This window comes from Hemitrygon akajei, chromosome 14 (assembly GCF_048418815.1).
Source record: "Hemitrygon akajei chromosome 14, sHemAka1.3, whole genome shotgun sequence".
Classification (NCBI taxonomy): Eukaryota; Metazoa; Chordata; class Chondrichthyes; order Myliobatiformes; family Dasyatidae; genus Hemitrygon; species Hemitrygon akajei.
In genome coordinates, this window is record NC_133137.1 from 3089289 (window position 1) to 3107422 (window position 18134).

The following is an 18134-nucleotide window of genomic DNA, read 5'->3' on the forward strand; positions in this document are numbered from 1 at the left end:
CAGTATTTCAAAGTCAGTAAAGTAGGTGTTTTCTCCCTTCTCTCTCTGCTGTGACAGCCCCATATCTCTTGCTGCTTTTCGTGTGACACAGACATGTTTTCAACAACACAGCCTGTCTGTTGGAAGCTGCATGAAATTCACAGTCATGATCACTGCTGCTTGTATTCCTTCAAGCAACCTGTGTGTTGCTATTTTAAACCAATCTTGATATAAAATCACAACCCTAACACAATAGGGAAAACAAGTACAGAAGGTCCATTCTTTAAATTCCTGGGTGTCACTATCTCAGAGGACCTGTCCTGGACCCAACATATAAATATAATAGCGAAGAAAGCATGACAGTGCCTCTACATCCTGAGGAGTCTGTGGAGATTCGGCATGTCATCAGAAACCATGGCAAACTTCTGGAGATGTGTGGTGGAAAGTGTGCTGACTGGTTGCATTACGGGCTGGTACGGGAACACCAATGCCTTTGAGCGGAAAATCCTACAAAAGGTAGTGGATTCGAGCCAGTACATCACAGGTAAAACCCTCCCAACCATTGAGCACATCTACTTGAAACGTTGCTGTCATGGGAAAGTAACATCCATCATCAAGGATTTTCATTTTTCCCATCTTTCCATTCTCCATTTGGGCTCCCTTATTACCCTTCTCTTCACCTGCATATCACCTCCCTCTGATGCCCCTTCTCCTTCCCCGTCTCCCATGGTCCAATCTCTTCTCATATTAGATTTCTTCTTCAGCCCTTTGGCTCTTCCACCTATCGCCTCCCAGCTTCTCACTTCATCCACCCTCACCACTCACCTGGCTTCACCTTTCACCTGCCAGCTTGTACTTTAACTTCCCTCCCACCTTTTTATCCTTTCCCCTTCCTTACCAGTCCTGATGAAGAATCTTGGCTCAAATACTGACTGGTTATTCATCTCTACAGCTGCTGTCTGACATGCAGAATCCCTCCAGCAATTGTGTGTACTACTGTTGAATTCCTGCATCTGCAGTCTCTCGTGTTTATAGTTTGTGACTTTATTTATTCTACTAAAGTGCATGACCATACACTTCCCTACACTGTATTCCTTCTACCACTTTTTTGCCCGTTGTCATAAGCAGCCCTTGTCCTCAACTCCTGCTTTCTCAATATTACCTCCCTTCCATCTATCCTTTATCATTCACAAACTTGGCCACAAAGCCATCAATTCTGCCATCCAGAAATGTAGTGGATTCATCACCAATCCCTGCGGAACATCACTAGTCATCGGAAGCCAATCAGAAAAATCTCCCTTTATTTCTACTCTTTGCCTCTTGATAGCCATCCAATGTTCTGTCCACACTAGTATCTTTCCTGCAATACCATGGGCTCCTATCTTGTTTAGCAGCCTCATGTGGTATCTTGTCAAAGGCCCTCTGAAAATCTTAATAAGCAACATCCTTTGCCTCCTTGCTTATTATTTCCTCAAAGAATTCCAACAGTTTTTTCAGGAAAGGTTTCCCCTTAAAGAAACTATACTGATTTCAGCCTATTGCATCATGTACTTCCAAGTACCCCCAAACCTTTCTTAATTATGGACTCTAAAATCTTACCAACCATTGAAGTTAGGCTAACTGGCCTATAATTTCCTACTTATGCCTCTCTCCCTTATTAAAGAATGGAGTAACATTTGTGATTAACCACCCCTCTGGAACCATTCCTGACTAGTGATTCTTGAAAAATCACTAATAACGCCTCCACAGTCTCTTCAGCTAACCCCTTTAGAATATTGGACTGTAGCCCATCCAGTCCAGGTGAGATCCACCTTCAGACCTTATAGCTACCCAAGCATCTTCTCTTTAGAGTATTCTTACTCCCTGTCCCCTGACTCTCTCAAATTTCTGACATGTTGCCAGAGTATAGACTGATGCAAAGTACTTGTTCAGTTGATCTGTTATTTCTTTGTTCCCCATTACTACCTCTCCAACATCATTTTCCAGTGGTTCAATATCCACTCTCTCCTCTCTTTTACCCTTTATTTAAAACTTTTGGTGTCTCCTTCTATACTATTAGTCAGTTTACCTCCATACTTAATTTTTTCTCCCCGTACTGCTTTTATAGTTGTCTTCAGTTGGTTTTTAAAAGCTTCTCTAGCATCCCACTAATTTTTGTAATATTGTATGCAAAAATTAGCAGGAAGCTAGAGGACCGTAACCTGGGGAGAACCTGTATTTCTGGAATGTTTCATGTATCATCTATATAGTGAAGACTGATGCAATATATCTGTTTAATTCACCTGCCATCTCTTTGCCTCATTTTTGGCAAGAGCGATATTCACTTTGTTGCCTACCTTTTTTAAAATCAAAGTTCAAAGTAAATTTATTATCAGAGTACACATATGTTACCATATTCTATTCTGAGATTCATTTTCTTTCAGGCATTCATAATAGAACATATGTAGAAATACCATAGAATGAATGAAAAACTACACACAGACTGACAAGTAACCTATGTGGAAAAGAAGACCGATCTGTGCAAATACAAATAGTAATAAAAATAACATTGCTAGCTTGAGCTGAGAAAAAATAAAAAATACAACAAACATAATTGTCGTGTCTGTGCAACTACATATCAATTAAAAGCATGAATGCGGGAGATGGCTTTAACTGATTGCAGTGAGAGAGGGAGCAGATCAATATGCATGCGTAGACAACAGATCAATGCACATAGGTAGGTTATCAGTCCATAGCAGTGCTAAGGGGAGTCATTGCTTTAAAATAAATCGATCCATACATTACAATGAACACTGAAAATATTAATTGTAGAGGCTTTGAGTCCATCAGTTGTGTTATAATGTACACTCTTACTGTCTTTATATTTCCATCTGTATTTATATTGTGCTCTGTATTTTCCTTCCTAATTAATCCTTAAATCATGTTGATGGGCTGCCCCTTAATCCCCAGGCTGGAGCCAGTGGATGACTGAATGGAAAGCACAGGAGCTGAGGCTGTGTGCGTTGGTGCATCTTGGACTGCTTGTTTCCTGAGAATCATGAATCTGAAATGAAGCTGATCCAGCTTTAATGGAATAAATTAAACTCTAGAAGAACTGGCATTGAACCTCTGCAGACCAAATTATTTCTCCATCGTCTTATTCAAAAAAAATGAGCTGGACGCACATCCGTCAGAAAACATTGTGCATACCTTAGCAAATTTTTGATATGTTTATTGTTCTGGCTTAAAAATCAATAGTTATATTAAACTTAAAGAATAATGCTGGAATTTTAATTGCTGGGAGTCATTATCTGGCAGTATTATAGTCTTTTTTATTTATTATATTTAGGTATATTTTTAATTTTAAAAAATTACTATTTGTATAATTTGTCCTCTTTTGCACACTGGATATTTGCCTGTCTTTGTTGAGTGTAGCTTTTGTCATAAATTCTATTGCATTTCTTCATTTTCCTGTAAATGCCTGCAAGAAAATGAACCCAGGGTAGTAAGTGGCGACTTACCTGATCTGAGAATGCTCATTTTCATCAAATGTGGCAGTGGTCTGTCCTCCAAATATGGACGAATGCATAGCCGTTAATAATTGGGGCGTGTGTGTGTGTGTTTGTTTCTGTTGGGGGGGTGGGGTAGGGGTTGTGTGCAGACTGTACAGAATATTGACAGCAGGAGCTAGTATGTATAACCCAGGAGTGCTTGCTGATCCACTAATTGTTCCTGTGCACATAATAGTGATAACAAGTCTGTGTGATATCCCAAAATACATTTAAGGTACGAACTTGCGCCCATCAAGACTATGTCAATCGCTGCTGAAATTTTTAATCTGGATTCAATTAAATGCTTTTCTTTTGCCCCATTAAGATTCAAGCTTTGTTCATTGTCCTCAACACAGCTCATCAATTGTGCAGTATGCCGTTTGCCTTCATAAAATATTGAAATTTGTTTGACAAAAATAATTTCCAGCTTTATGAATTAGATTATAGAATACCTGACTCTGATAGCAGAAGGGTTTGATTGTAGCTTGTATTTTCATCTTGCTTCTGGTGATTAGCATGACGGATGAAGCTGTGCCGATAGATAGAAATAGCACACGTGGAAATTAATGAATATACCCCCTTGCTTACTCTGATAAAACCAGTTACTCTTTCCTGTGTGGAGCAGTCAATGTCTCTTGATAGCTATCCTCGGAACAACAGTCTGTTGTTGGGTGTGCTGTTGCCGAGCTGCAGAGCCCAAGAGAAGTTTGCATTGTTCCTTTAGAACCGGAATCAGATTCAGAATTGGGTTTATTATCACCGGCATGCATAGTGAAATTTGTTAACTTAGCAGCAGCAGTTCAATGCAATACATGATATAGAAGAAAATTAGTAAAAAATAAATAAGTAAATCAATTACAGTATATGTATATTGAGTAGATTAAAAATCATCCAAAAACAGAAATAATATATATTTAAAAAGTGAGCTTGTGTTTATGGGTTCAATGTCCATTTAGGAATCAGATGGCAAAGGAGAAGAAGCTGTTCCTGAATCGCTGAGTGTGTGCCTTCAGGCTTCTGTACCTCCTACCTGATATGGTAACAGTGAGAAAGGGGCATGCCCTGGGTGCTGGAGGTCCTTAATAATGAACGCTGTCTTTCTGAGACACCACTCCTTGAAGATGTCCTGGGTACTTTGTAGGCTAGTACCCAAGATGGAGCTGACTAAATGTACGACCCTCTGCAGCTTCTTTCAGTTCTGTGCAGTAGTCCCCACCCCAACCATACCAGACAGTGATGCAGCCTGTTAGAGTGCCCTCCACGGTACAACTATAGAAGTTTTTGAGTGTTTTTGTTGACATACCAAATCTCTTCAAACTCTTAATGAAGTATAGCAGCTGTCTTGCCTTCTTTATAACTGCTTCAATATGTTGGGACCAGGTCAGGTCCTCAAAGATCTTGACACCCAGGAACTTGAAACTGCTCACTCTCTCCACTTCTGATCCCTCTATGAGGTTTGGTATGTGTTCCTTCATCTCACCCTTCCTGAAGTCCACAATCAGCTCTTTTGTCTTACTGACGTTGAGGAAAGGTTGTTGCTGCGACATCACTCCACTAGTAGGTATGTCTCACTCCTGTATGCCCTCTCGTCGCCATCTGAGATTCTACCAACAATGGTTGTATCATCACCAAATTTATAGATGGTATTTGAGCTATGCCTAGCCACACAGTCATGGGTATAGAGAGAGTAGAGCAGTGGGCTAAGCACACACCTCTGAGGTGCACCAGTGTTGATTGTCAGCAAGGAGACGATATTAACACATATCCCCACAGATTGTGGTCTTCTGATTAGGAAGTCGAGGATCCCATTGTAGAGGGAGCGAATTCAGATTTATTTATCACATTAACATTGAAACATGCAGTGAAATGTATTAGCATCAGCAACTAACACACCCAAGGATGTGTCAGGGGCAGCCTGCAAGTGTCACCACACTTTCTGGCACCAACATACCATGCCCACAATGCTCAGCAGAGCAACACAGAACACAAGAAAACAGAATAACAACAGAAAAACATGCCCCTTTCCTCATTTCCCACCCACCTAACCACACATACAGTTCTCCAAATACAGGCCTCCAATCTCTAATCTCCAGACTTTGGCCAATGGGCTTCAATTTCATGACTTATGATCAGTCTTCGAGTTTCAATTTTCAGTGCTGACCCCCCAGACACCAGGATTAACTCATCAGCCCACTTGCTTCCTGCTTGTGTGGACATCTGTTCCTGGGACTCACCTACCTGGGGCATGCCAACATCCACAGATGTCCTTCATCACCTATCCACATCGCTGGCCTGTAAGTGTGGAGTGGAGGCCCTCACGTCATTATATCTAAACCCAACCTGACCCCTATTTCCCCTCTCTGTCCCCAAAAGTATTTCCATAAACCTAAAAATCAATTAAATCTCAGCCACATCCTCGATGGAGTCCGCAGCTCAGTGCTGTCTTGATTGAAGCAAGACCAAGATAAGAAGGACAACACTAACTGGATGTATCTTTGATGGTTTTCAGATCTTCCATCTCTTAGCACTTCATCTAGCCTTTCATTCCTATCTCCATCATTTTCAAAGATAAAAAGATGTTCAAAAATAGCAGTATGAATAATTTTTCTTCTGTGTTGGCACAGCAATGTTTTGGAGACTATTCTTGAAATGTTTCAGGGGTTATTTGCCCTCGTACAGCAGATGAATGAGGCTGAATCAAGCTGAATACCCACTAGTGAGGAATGAATCTTTCTCTGATGATCAGCTAGAGTCTCCAAGGCTACATAAATTAGCCCTATCTCCCATTGTATTTTGTAAAGTTAGTGGATTTGTGCAGACTCTATCCATTCAAAATGAAGAAAGAGAACAAAGAAATACAATACAGTCAATGAAAAACTAATACTAATAACTTATTTATGGAGAACTTTTCATCCAGATGATGTAGTTCAAAGTGATTTACATTGAGATAAAGTGCAAACATGGAAGTAAAAGATAAAATGATGTTAGTTAAAAGAAAGGTTAAATAAATAGGTTTTGAGCTACTGTTAATAAATGTCATCTGAGTCTGCATCCCTTATAATTTAAGGTATTGAATTCCACAGTTTAGGAGTGTAATGCAAAAAAGCTGATCTGCCAATTATCTTTTAAGGAAGATTATTTAAATTCAAGAGACCAGCAGAAGACCTGAGAGCTTGAGCAGGATTATAAAACAAAACTGATTCTGTGATGTACTCCAGACCCAGATCATTGACAACTTTAAGAACAAGTAAAAGAGTGCAAAAATCAATTCTAAAAGATACAGCAAGCCAGTGCAGAGTAATTAGGATGGGAGTGATATGCTCCTGCATGCTAGTTTTAGTTAAAGGTATAACAGTGGTGTTTTGAGTGAATTGAAGATTGTCAATAAATTGCTTTGGAAGGCCAGTGAAAAGTGCATTGCAGTAATCTAGTCTATTTGATACAAAGGTGTGAATTAGTTTTTCAGCAATGTTACATGACAGAAACAGATGTACCTCTGCAGTATATCTTAGTGCAGAAATGCTGCTCTGGTCTCTTTATGTGGAACTTAAAATTCAAATCTGAATCCAGGATAACACCTCAGGTTTGTTACTTCTGATTTTACAATGGGATCCAAGTTCACAAATTTATCAAGAAGTTTATCTCTCTTGACTTTGGGACCAACCAACACTATTTCAGTTTTTATCTTCATTTAATTTTAGGAAATTATTGCTTATCAATTTGTTTATTGCAGCCAAACCAGAAATCAGAGAACATGGGGTGTTATCATCATCAGGCTCAACTGAGATATATGTATAGCTGCACACAAAGACTGATGAACAATCGATTGCAAACAAAGACAAACTGTGCAAGTAAAAAGAGCAATAATAAACTAAATAAATAAATAGCCAGAAAACATGAGTTGGAGGGTCTTTGAAAGCTGGTCCATTGGATGTGGAGTCATTTCAGAGTTGAGATGAGTGAAGTTATCCATTTTTGTTTTGGAGTCTGATGGTTGAGGGGTAATAACTGTTTCTGAACTTGGTCAGAATCCTGTACTTCAGGCTTAATGAAGGGTCTTGGCCCGAAATGTTGGGTATTTATTCCTCCCCATAGATGCTGTCTGGTCTGTTGAGTTCCTCCAAAATTTTGTACATGTGTTACTCTGGATTTCCACCATGTGCAGAATCTCTTGTGTTTAAGGTACATGATGCAATTTTACAGACACACGTGCTTCTGACTGACTAATGGAGCATTACTGGAAAGATGTGGAGGCGTTGGAGAGAATGCAGAAGTGGTCACCAGGATATTGCCTGGATTAGAGGCTATTGCTATAAGGAGATTTTCTCTGGTGCATCAGAAGCGGAGAAGCATATAAAATTATGTGAGGCAAAGATAGTGAGAATCTTTATTTCCAGGGTGTGAATGAAATCTACTAGCGTTAAAGTGAGAGGGGGAAACTTTAAGGAGATTTTGAGGCAAGTTTTTTGTATGTTGAGAGCAATAGGTACCTGGAACAAACTGCCAGGGAAAGTGGTGTAAGTAGATACAATAGCAATCGTTGCACTGGTGAGGAAATGAATAAATGAAACACGTGCAGACAGGTGTGTGGTTTAAACTGACACTGTGGTTGGCACAGACATTGTGGGCCAAAGTGCCTGCTTCTGTGCTGTACTTTGCTATGTAATGACATGAGTAGTCCAGGAATGCAGTTTTGATGAGGAGCATTGGTGCAAAATGGAAAAACAGAGGCATGGCTGCTACGGTGGTGCAGCTAACAGAGCCGCTGCTTCACAGCTCCAGGGGCCCAGGTTCATCCTGACCTGGGGAACTGTTTCAGATGCTACACAGCATCACAGCCACCATCTTCAACCTTAATTAGGGCAGTTATAATAGTGTGAAATGGAGTTGTCTGGAATACACCATGAAAATGAGCAAACAAGCAGACAGATAAACAGTGGCAGATACACGGAGATACTGAGAGAGTTTTTCTTCTTGGTCTCCTGTTGCTGTGAACCATCCACTTCATAGGCTGATGGGTTGAGTGCTCAGAGATGCTCTTCTGCACACCACTGCTGTAATGTGTGGTTATTTGAGTTACTGTTACCTTCCTGTAAGCTTGAACCAGTCTGGCCATTCTCCTCAGAAATTTCTCATTAACAAGATGTTTTCACTCACAGAACTGCCACTCACTAGAAGCTCTTTGTATTTCACACAATTCTTTGTAAACTCTAGGGACTATTATGCTAGAAAATCCCAGGAGATCAGCAGTTTATGAGATACTCAAACAATGCTGTCTGGCACTTACAATCATTCCACGGTCAAAGTCACTTAGATCACATTTTTTCCCCATTCCGATGTTGGTTTGAACAATAACTGAAGCTTTTGACCATGTCTGCATGCTTTTATGCATTGAGTTGCTCCCACATGATTGGCTGATTAGATAGATGCATTAATGATCAGGTGTACAGGTATACCTAATACAAGGGTGATTGATAAGTTCGTGGCCTAAGGTAGGAAGAGTCAATTTTAGAAAACCTAGCACATTTATTTTTCAACATAGTCCCCTCCTACATTTACAGACTTAGTCCAGATCTTGGACCTCCAGAAAGTGTCCACAGCATGGGTGATTGATAAGTTCGTGGCCTAAGGTAGAAGGAGATGAGTTATACAGCTCTCATTACATGCACGTGCAGTTCAGCTCTTTGAGTGATTATGCAGAAAGTTTGAAGTTAATAACATATCAGGGGTGATTGATAGGTTTGTGGCCCAAGGTAGAAGGGGATGAGTTATTAACTTCAAACTTAATGCATAATCACTCGAAGTGATTAAGTGATTATGGAGGGGACTATTTTGAAAAATAAATGTGCTAGGTTTTCTAAAATTGACTCCTTCTACCTTAGGCCACAAACTTATTAATCACCCCTCATAAAGTGGCCACTGAGTGTATTCTAACAGCAGCTTCCCCAGCACTCAGCAGGAGTTAATATTAATTAGAAACAGGGATTCCTTGAGAAAAAAAAGACCTAGCAGTGAGAGATTAAAAATCTCATAAGAGGGAAGAACATTAAATTTGAGAGAAAACTTGAATATAGTATGAAGACGCACAGTAAGAGTTTGTTATAGCAATATAAATCGGAGGTAAGTGTAGTTCATCTAAGTACGAGGCTTAGGAATTAATATCAGGATGCAAAGAAATGGCTAATGTGTTAAATGACACACACTTTCTACTCCAGGACAGGAGTCTGGGTCTCCACTTTCCAGTCTGCAAGCTTCATCCAGGCTGCAGGCTTTTGCTTCTGGCCTTGTGATCAACCTTTGAATGTCGGGGGCACGGTTGGATTCCATTGTTGCAGAGTCTTTTGTTGGCTTCTTGTGGCTTGTTGGCTTCATCCTAATGTCCAGGTCTTATTGAGTGCAACAGGAGCTGCCTCATATTCTGTGAGGTTGTGGATACTGTCCATTCATCAGTGAATACTTGCACTCTGACCTTATTGGAGGGAAGTAAAGTAGCTAAAGTAGCTGAAAGCCATCTAGGTCACGTCTAACTACATGCAATAATTTTGAAAATGGCAGTATCAGCAAATTTTGTGAATATTTGAGTGAAGTCAGAGACACTGCATTTAAGTAGTCAGGTGCACTGTATATCAAATTCATGTCTTAGTTTGCCTAGATGATTATTTCTAGTCATTGAAAATGCACAGATGTGGAGTGATGGCTCATTTCTTTTACAACCATTAAATGCATGCTGTTTGCCTCTCCTTAATCTACAGTGTCAGGAAGAATTAGAACAGAGGCTGACCCTCTCCATTCATTCAGTTGTGGGCTCCTGTTCTGAGAGTTACCAACAGGACAAGGTGCCAAAGGAAGAGTGGGCAATTGGATAGCCCTGTACAAGGATCAGCTTTATTCGCCATATACTGTATATTTACATGTATTAGAAATTTGCTGTTGTATGTTGGTCAGGGCATGACATGCAACAAGAAACAACATTCAACAATTATAAAGAATTATATAAAGCTAAAGTTGGAGGTTAAAGTAGGTACATGGAATAAAATGTGTGTTAATACAAAAATGCCAGCATGTATTTACAATGTAAACAGCATTTTAAAAAATGGTAAAATGTTTACAGTGCAGAGCAGTGACTGAGGTAATAGGTGGGGGGGGGGGGGGGGTGGGGAGCTAACTAGAATAGTTGATCAGGTTAACTGACTGCAAGAAGAAATCTTTAAGATGGTATGAAGTTTTTGTTTTAATAGCCCCATAATGCTTTCAAGAAGGGAGTTTGGGAAAAGGTCATTTGCAAGGCGGGTAATGTCTGCAATAGTTTTCCCTGCCCTTTTCTTTGTCCTGAATACATACAAGTTCTGCAGTGATGGTAAACTGCTGCAGGTGACATTTTCTGCTGACCTGATCCCTCCCTCCCTCTTCTCTTCTTCCCTTCCTTCTCTTTCCTCTCTCTCCCCTCGTTCTCCCTCCCTCTCTCTCTATCCCTCTCCCTCTCTCCTTTTCTCCCCCATCTTTCCCTATCCCCCCCTCTCTCTCTCCCTCCCTCCTTCCCATCTAGTTCAAGTCCAAGTTTATTGTCATCTGACTACATATATACAACCACCAAAACAATGTTCCTCTGGACCATGTTGAACCGACAAAACACATAGCACACTGAAAAAAATACCCAAAATAAGAAAATAAAATGCAGTACAAATGCATTTAGTGCACAGTACAGGTAAACACTAAACTGTAAATATCTCTCTGTCCTACTGACAATACCTCAGTGGTGGGAGAATATTCATTAGACTCACAGTCTGAGGGAAGAAGCTGTTTCCAGTCTGGCAGGCCTAGTCCTAATCCTTCTCTACCTCCTTCCTGACAGTAGTGGGTCAAAGAGATTGTGGGAACGGTGGTAGTGATCCTCAACAATACTTCAACCCTTTGTCTGCAACGCTCCCAGTAAATATCATAAACAGAGGGGAGGGAGACCTTATACACTCTATTTACTTTATATGCTCTTTGCACCATTGGCTCAGTCTTGCCATGCTCTGTCATTGAAGAGTAGCTGATGCTAAATTCGAGAGAGAGTGAGGCACTGTTGAACTGATAACATGTATGTAATACAGCAGTTTATAGACAAGGACAAGTACTTGTAACATTAGTGTAAATGTGCCTTGTGGAGCTACTGAAATTCTCCACAACCAGTTCTCTCAAAGATGGATTAGTTTAATTAGCCCAACCATTAAAAGTGAAGCCCACTTCCTTTTTCACTACTGGACTCAGGCCTTCTGCCCATTTTCCTGCTCCTCAGCATGACGCACAATGAAATCCACAGATCATTGAAGTTGGGATCAGCTATCCTCCGGTGGAAGAGGTCGGGCAAATCAGGTTTTCTTCAGTACAAGCAGACTATGGCTCAGTCTAATTATTCTGTTAGATTGAGTGGTCAGGAAACCACAGGGGGTCCTCTAGTTCTTCAAAAGCAACACAGAGTTGGGAGGTGCATGGAACTGAGAGAGAGGAGGTACACTGGAACGACACAAGTGGTTCTATAATACAGGGAGACCTGAAGTTGGCATTGTTATTTAAAGAACATAGATGTTATCAGATGGCTTCATACACATACTCAAAATGGTGAAGATAGAAGAAGCATTGATGGCATAGGAGAGAGAGAAAAGGATATGAGGAATGGGACTTATGAGAGTTGGTATAGGCTCAATGGACCAATTATCCTCATCTTCCATAATGAAAAACTGTGAAAATATAAAAGGTAAGAGCAAACAGAGTTAAAGTGACAACAAAATGGAGTGGGAGATCAAGTGAGATTTTTTAATGCAATCATTTTGACCTGGAATGTCTTGCCTGAAAAGTTGGTGGAAACAGAGTTATTGATATTTCCAGCATTTCTTTTGGAAGAGAATTGTAGTAGACTGATTGGATAATTTTTTCAAAGATCTGACTTGGGCAAGATGGGACAAGTGGCCTCTGTAATTTGCCAAACACCTTTTAATAGAAAAAGTAATTGGGAATACAACAAACAGCTATTTATTGTGTCACTGTTGCTTTGGACATTCAGTAGACATTTGGGTTTTGTTGTGGGTCGCCTTTCTACCTCTTACCTAAGATTCATAAACCTGACTGGCTAGGCCATTGTCTCCTGCCCCACCAAATTCATGTCTGGATACCTCAACTCCATTTTGACCCCTTTGGTTCAGAGCCCTCTCACCTACACCCATGGTCAGTGAGACCCACTCTCACTGCTTCCCCCTGTGATATTTGTTGTGGGTCAGCTGTGCTCTTGGCAAGTTGTCTTTTTGAAGAAATCCATAGGAGAATGAAAGAGAAAAGTACGCCAAAATCAGACCATCAGATGGCTTACTGTACTTTCCTTACGCCCTCTGCCTCTGTTGTTCCTGTTTTGGAAGTATCCTCAGTGACCAAAGGTGTAACTATGGAAATTTGCTCCTTCTGTAGATGACTCTGGTGATGAGGAGCCAACCTCGCAGTCTGATAAGAGTGAGCTGCACACCACCCTGAGGACGCTAGCCAGTAAGCTTGATGATCTGAGCCAGTGCAACGATCTCATCGCAAAGCATGGAGCAGCCCTTCAGAGATCCCTGAGCGAGCTCGAGACATTGAAGCTCCCAGCTGAGAGCGGGGAGAAGATTAAAGCAGTCAGTGAGCGAGCCACCCTCTTTCGCATCACGTCTAATGCTATGATCAATGTAAGTGGAAGCATTGTTTTATCTGGCTGAAGGTTATGCACTGTTTTACTTTAGTCACCAAAAATTGCTAATTTGTGCAAGAACAGCCTGTAGAAATGGGGTTACATAGCAGTTAGTGTAACTCAATTACAGTGCCATTGACCTGAGTTCAATTCCCACCACTGTCTGTATGGAGTTTGTATGTTCTCCCCGTGACTGCATGGGTTTCCTCCAGGCGCTTCGGCTTCCTCCCACAGTCCAAAGATGTACCGGTTGGTAGGTTAATTAGTCAGTTGGGTGTAATTGGGACGTGTGGACTCATTGGGCCAGAAGGGCTTGTTACTGTGCTGTATCCCTAAAGTAAAAAATGAAGAAATAAAGAGACTATAGCTGGATCTCTCTATGTAGTACACAGGAATGTTACACAGATCTGTACCTGAATCTGTTCAGTGAACGAACAGAGAACCAGAGAAAAGAGGGTAATATATTCAGGTGTGAGACAAGGATGAAATGATGCGCTTGGTGAAGGGGAAGTGGAGTTTTGAAGGTAGGCTGGGCAAATGGGGATCTGGAAAATCTGGGTGAGGGGAGAGAACTCATTGAGGGGGTGAGAAATGTTATAAGAGAAGCAGGAAAGTAATCATGTCATGAATTCTGTGGATCCCTGACATTGATGCACAAGTGTTCACTTTGTGCTTCCGTTCTTCTGTTTCCCTGGGCAACTGGCCCATCTAAAACATGGCAATCTCTTTGCATGGTTACACCCTGAATAATGATCTAAGCTGAAGAGCTCATAACTGTACTTCTCTCTGTGATATGTGCCTTAGATTTGATTGATCATCCTCCAGGTACGTAGTTAATTGGCATGAATGATTAAGAGAGGTTTAAATGATGGCATGCAGTGGAAAGATATCCAATTATGTTGTTTTGTGTGAAGTGGGACTGTTTTGTAGATGGGTTTTTACTCTCTGCACAGTTGTGTGAGGCTGTTAATCACTCCAACAAATTGCCAGTCTTGAAATAACCCTGTCTGTGCATACTCTCACATCACTGAGGTAGGTGTGAGAGATGTCTGAACACAGGATGGGTTGATTCAGGATGTTCACACCAAGAGAATTTTTATTTTGTATGTTTATTCTTCATTTCATCGCCAAGACTGGTTCCTTGATGTTCCTTCTGGGCACATCATAAAATTAAGGACGTAGGTTTCGATTCCCGGTACATTCCAGAGCATGACTGAACTGTGGCAGATCTGACTGTTGACGCTATTAATGAGCCTCATTACTGACCAACATTTTATATAATAAATTAAAATGAACTTCATAATAATTTTGAGTGCCTTTACTACTGGAGTGCACTTTGCCTGTAAATAGATGCTTCTGGATTTTTGAGCTGTTTGCTTTAGATCTTGAGCCAACTCATTGTCAGTAATGAGGAATTAAAGCATTGACTTCCTGCACCACTCTTCAGCATTGTTGCTTTCTGCATTAATTCATCCAGAGCTGAAATATGCACCAATAACTGCGACATTACAGCTGCCAACAGCTGGAATTGAATCTCTGCGTTTGCCAGTGGCTGCAATCGAGGTAGACAGAAGGAAATTAATTGCATTTAGACAGCATAACCCCAAAGCAGCATGTAGCTAAACTGTCTCCACTAAAGTATGGTGGTTTGCAATCTGGGAAATATTGCAGCCAATTTTGTACACAGTGAAGTCCCACTAGAAACATTGTGATGATAAGATAATGTTGATTTAATAACTCAGTTAAAAAAGTAGCCACACTGACGGCACAGCGCTCCTTCAGTAGCGCACTTGCATGTTACCATGTACCAACATTACTGAAACACAGAAATTGAAGAGTACAGGTAAGGCACAGGGCTCTTAGAACAAAAACTTTACTCCATTTTAAAAGTTTCTTCAAAGTTACATCATCTTCACGCCATCATAGCACTCTTAAAACAAAAACTTCACACCATTTCTTCTCCAGGCAGTTAATCTGATCAACCATTCTTATTTTTTTTATATAGAGATACTGTACAGTATGAAATAGGCCCTTCTGGCCCTTTGAGCTGTGCTGCCAGCAGCCCACCGATTTAACCCTAGTTAACCCCTTCCCAGCGTGTCGGTCTATTACCTCAGTCACTGCACTGCATTATAACCACTTCAAAGCACTTTTTATAAAACTGTTTACATTGTAAATATAAGCTGGTATTGATGTATTTTTACACATGGTATTCCATATCCATACTTTACCAACAACTTATTTTTTATAATTGTTTATTCTTTATTGAATATTGTTATTTTTGTTGCATGTTGTGCTAACACACCAGAACAAATTCATGATATATGTACAGTAAGTGAATTAAAACAAATACATGTAAATCAGATAAAGTTGATACTTGATCAGGGGGCCAGCAGGAGCTCCTTTGTTTTGCATTGAGCCATCTCTACATTAAAGAGCTGGCAAAATATGGAAGGAACGCTTCCAGACCATGAAATGAGATGCCAGTAAAGAAAGGACAACTAATGCTTCCACATGTATTCTGCTGGAATATGTGGAGTACAAAGACTCAGATAGGACAGGGCAATGCTCCACATTCCAACAAGGCCTAGCAATTGCACACAGGTTCTCCTGCCAGACATTTGACTGGAGGTCCGAGGAAAAATAGCCTAAATGGCCATTTTCAGCTATTCATTGTGCTCCTAAAACTTGAGCTAATCATCTACTGGAAGTTTGAGAAGGTTACATCCCTTCATCACTCCCAATTCCAGCACAAAACCAGGCACCAAACTGATATTAACTAATGTTTACCATTCACAGTATAAATCCTATCTTGGTTTAACTTTCCAAAATGCAGCATCTCAGATTTATTTGTATTGAAATCCATTTGCTTCTCATTGGCCCACTTCCCTAAGTGATCAAGATTCCCTGGTAATTTATGATAACTTATCAACAACATCTCCTAATTTTGTGTCATCCATGAACGTTGAGTGGGAATGCTGAAAACCTGGATGATTAATTCACTGTCCAGGTGTACCGATGTTCCACATTACTCAACCTTTTCTGTACAGGTTCACAGCAGAGAATTGTACTTCATTCACTGAGATGGAAAAGTAATCACAAACCCAACAAACTGACAGAGTCATTACGTAACCTGTTCCCCATCCAGAATACACTGTGGAAACTTGTCGTAATGGACTGACAAACTAGATTTTATATATCAGGCAGAAGCTGCTTCTCATGATGTCGATAACTAAAAAAGGATCTGAGGAGCAACTTTTCATGCAGAGGGTGATGAGTATATGGAAGGAAAGGAGCACTTGGATAGGTACACAGAGGGGTGGGATTTAGGGGGATAGGGGTCAAACACAGGAAATTGAAACTAGCTGGATGGCACTGTGGTCAGCATGCATCATTGGACTGCAAGGCCTGTATCTGTGCTGAGTTGTTCTGTGACTCTGTAACTCCAACGTTTGTGACTACTGACAGGTAAAGGTGAATGGCCGATTAGGTGGCTGGTTTACGGTTATGGATTGGGTAGGTTTGTCTTGGAAACCATAAGACATACAGGCAGAATTAGACCATTCAGCCCATTGAGTCTGCTCCACGATTCCCTCTCAACCCCATTCTCCTGCATTCTCCCCATAACCTTCGACACCCTTAATATTCAAGAACTCTATTGTCTATTGTCTATATTCAACCTCTACTTTAAATATACCCAAATACTTGGCTTCCACAGCTGTCTGTGGCATTGAATTCCACAGAGTCACCACCCTCTCACTAAAGAAGTTCTTCCTCATCTCTGTTCTAAAGAAACATCCTTTTATTCTGAGGCTGCGCCGTCTGGTTCTAGATTCTCCCTTATTTGAAACTTGTGAACCTGGATCAGGAACCTGAGGAAGACTTGGAATCAATTAGTTGAGTTGACTAATGAGCTTCAAATCAACAGTGCATGAGAATCTCTTTAGAAAACAGTATGTGGATTAAAGAAAGTAGTAATACATTTTAGAAAGTACATTCAAACTATCTGGAAGGTAAAAGCAGATCACATTGCCATATGCTTCAGTGCCACACTTAAGTTTGCTGACAAACACCTCAATCATTGGTCAAATAAAAGATGGTGATGAATCAGCATTATGGAAGGAGATGGAGAAACAGGCTGAGTTGTGCTATGACAACGACCTGTTACTCACACCAGCAAGACCGAGGAACCAAAGATTATTGACTTCAGGAAGAGGAAGCTGAAGGACCATGAGCCAGTTCTCAGGGAATTGGAGGTAGGGAAGGTCAACAACTTAAGATTCTTCAGTGTTTTCATTTCAAAGGATCTGTCCTGGGTCCATCATTTATGTAAGTGTCATTGTGAAAAAAGCACAGCAGTGTCTATACTTTCCTAGAAGTTTGTGAAGATTCGGTATGTCATCTAAAACTTTGATAAATTCAGTAGATGTGAGGTGAAGACTATATTGACTGGTTGCATCACGTCCTGATATAGAAATATCAATGCCCTTGAATGGAATTTTTTTGAGGAAATAACATACAGGATAGATAAAGGACAATCAGTAGAAGTTGAGTACTTGGATTTTGAGAAGGCCTCTGACAGGTGCCACAAATGAGGCTGCTGAACAAGATAAGAGCCCATGGTATTACAGGAAAGATACTAGCTTGGATAGAGCATTAGCTGACTAGCAGGAGGCAAAGAGTGGGAATAAAGGGAGCCTTTTCTGATTGGCTGCCTGTGACTAGTGGTGTTCCACAATGATTGGAGTTGGGGCCATTTCTTTTTATGTTGTATGTCAATGATTTTGGATGATTGAATTGATGACTTTGTGGCCAAGTTTGCAGATGATATGAAGATAGGTGGAGGCGCGGGTAGCATTGAGGAAACAGGGAGTCTGCAGAATGACTTGGACAGGTTAGGAGAATGAGCAAAGAAGTGACAAATGGAA

General features: G+C 40.7%; 1 protein-coding gene across 5 annotated transcripts in view; it reads left to right on the plus strand.

Annotated features, from left to right (window-relative positions):
* Window positions 1–18134, plus strand: part of osbp2b (oxysterol binding protein 2b) — a 408269-nt gene that overhangs the window by 217088 nt on the left and 173047 nt on the right. For all 5 annotated transcript variants that reach the window (XM_073065344.1, XM_073065346.1, XM_073065345.1 and 2 more), the window contains one exon: window positions 12954–13204. In XM_073065344.1, coding sequence (XP_072921445.1) covers window positions 12954–13204 — 251 coding nt within the window. The remainder of the gene's footprint in view (window positions 1–12953; window positions 13205–18134) is intronic.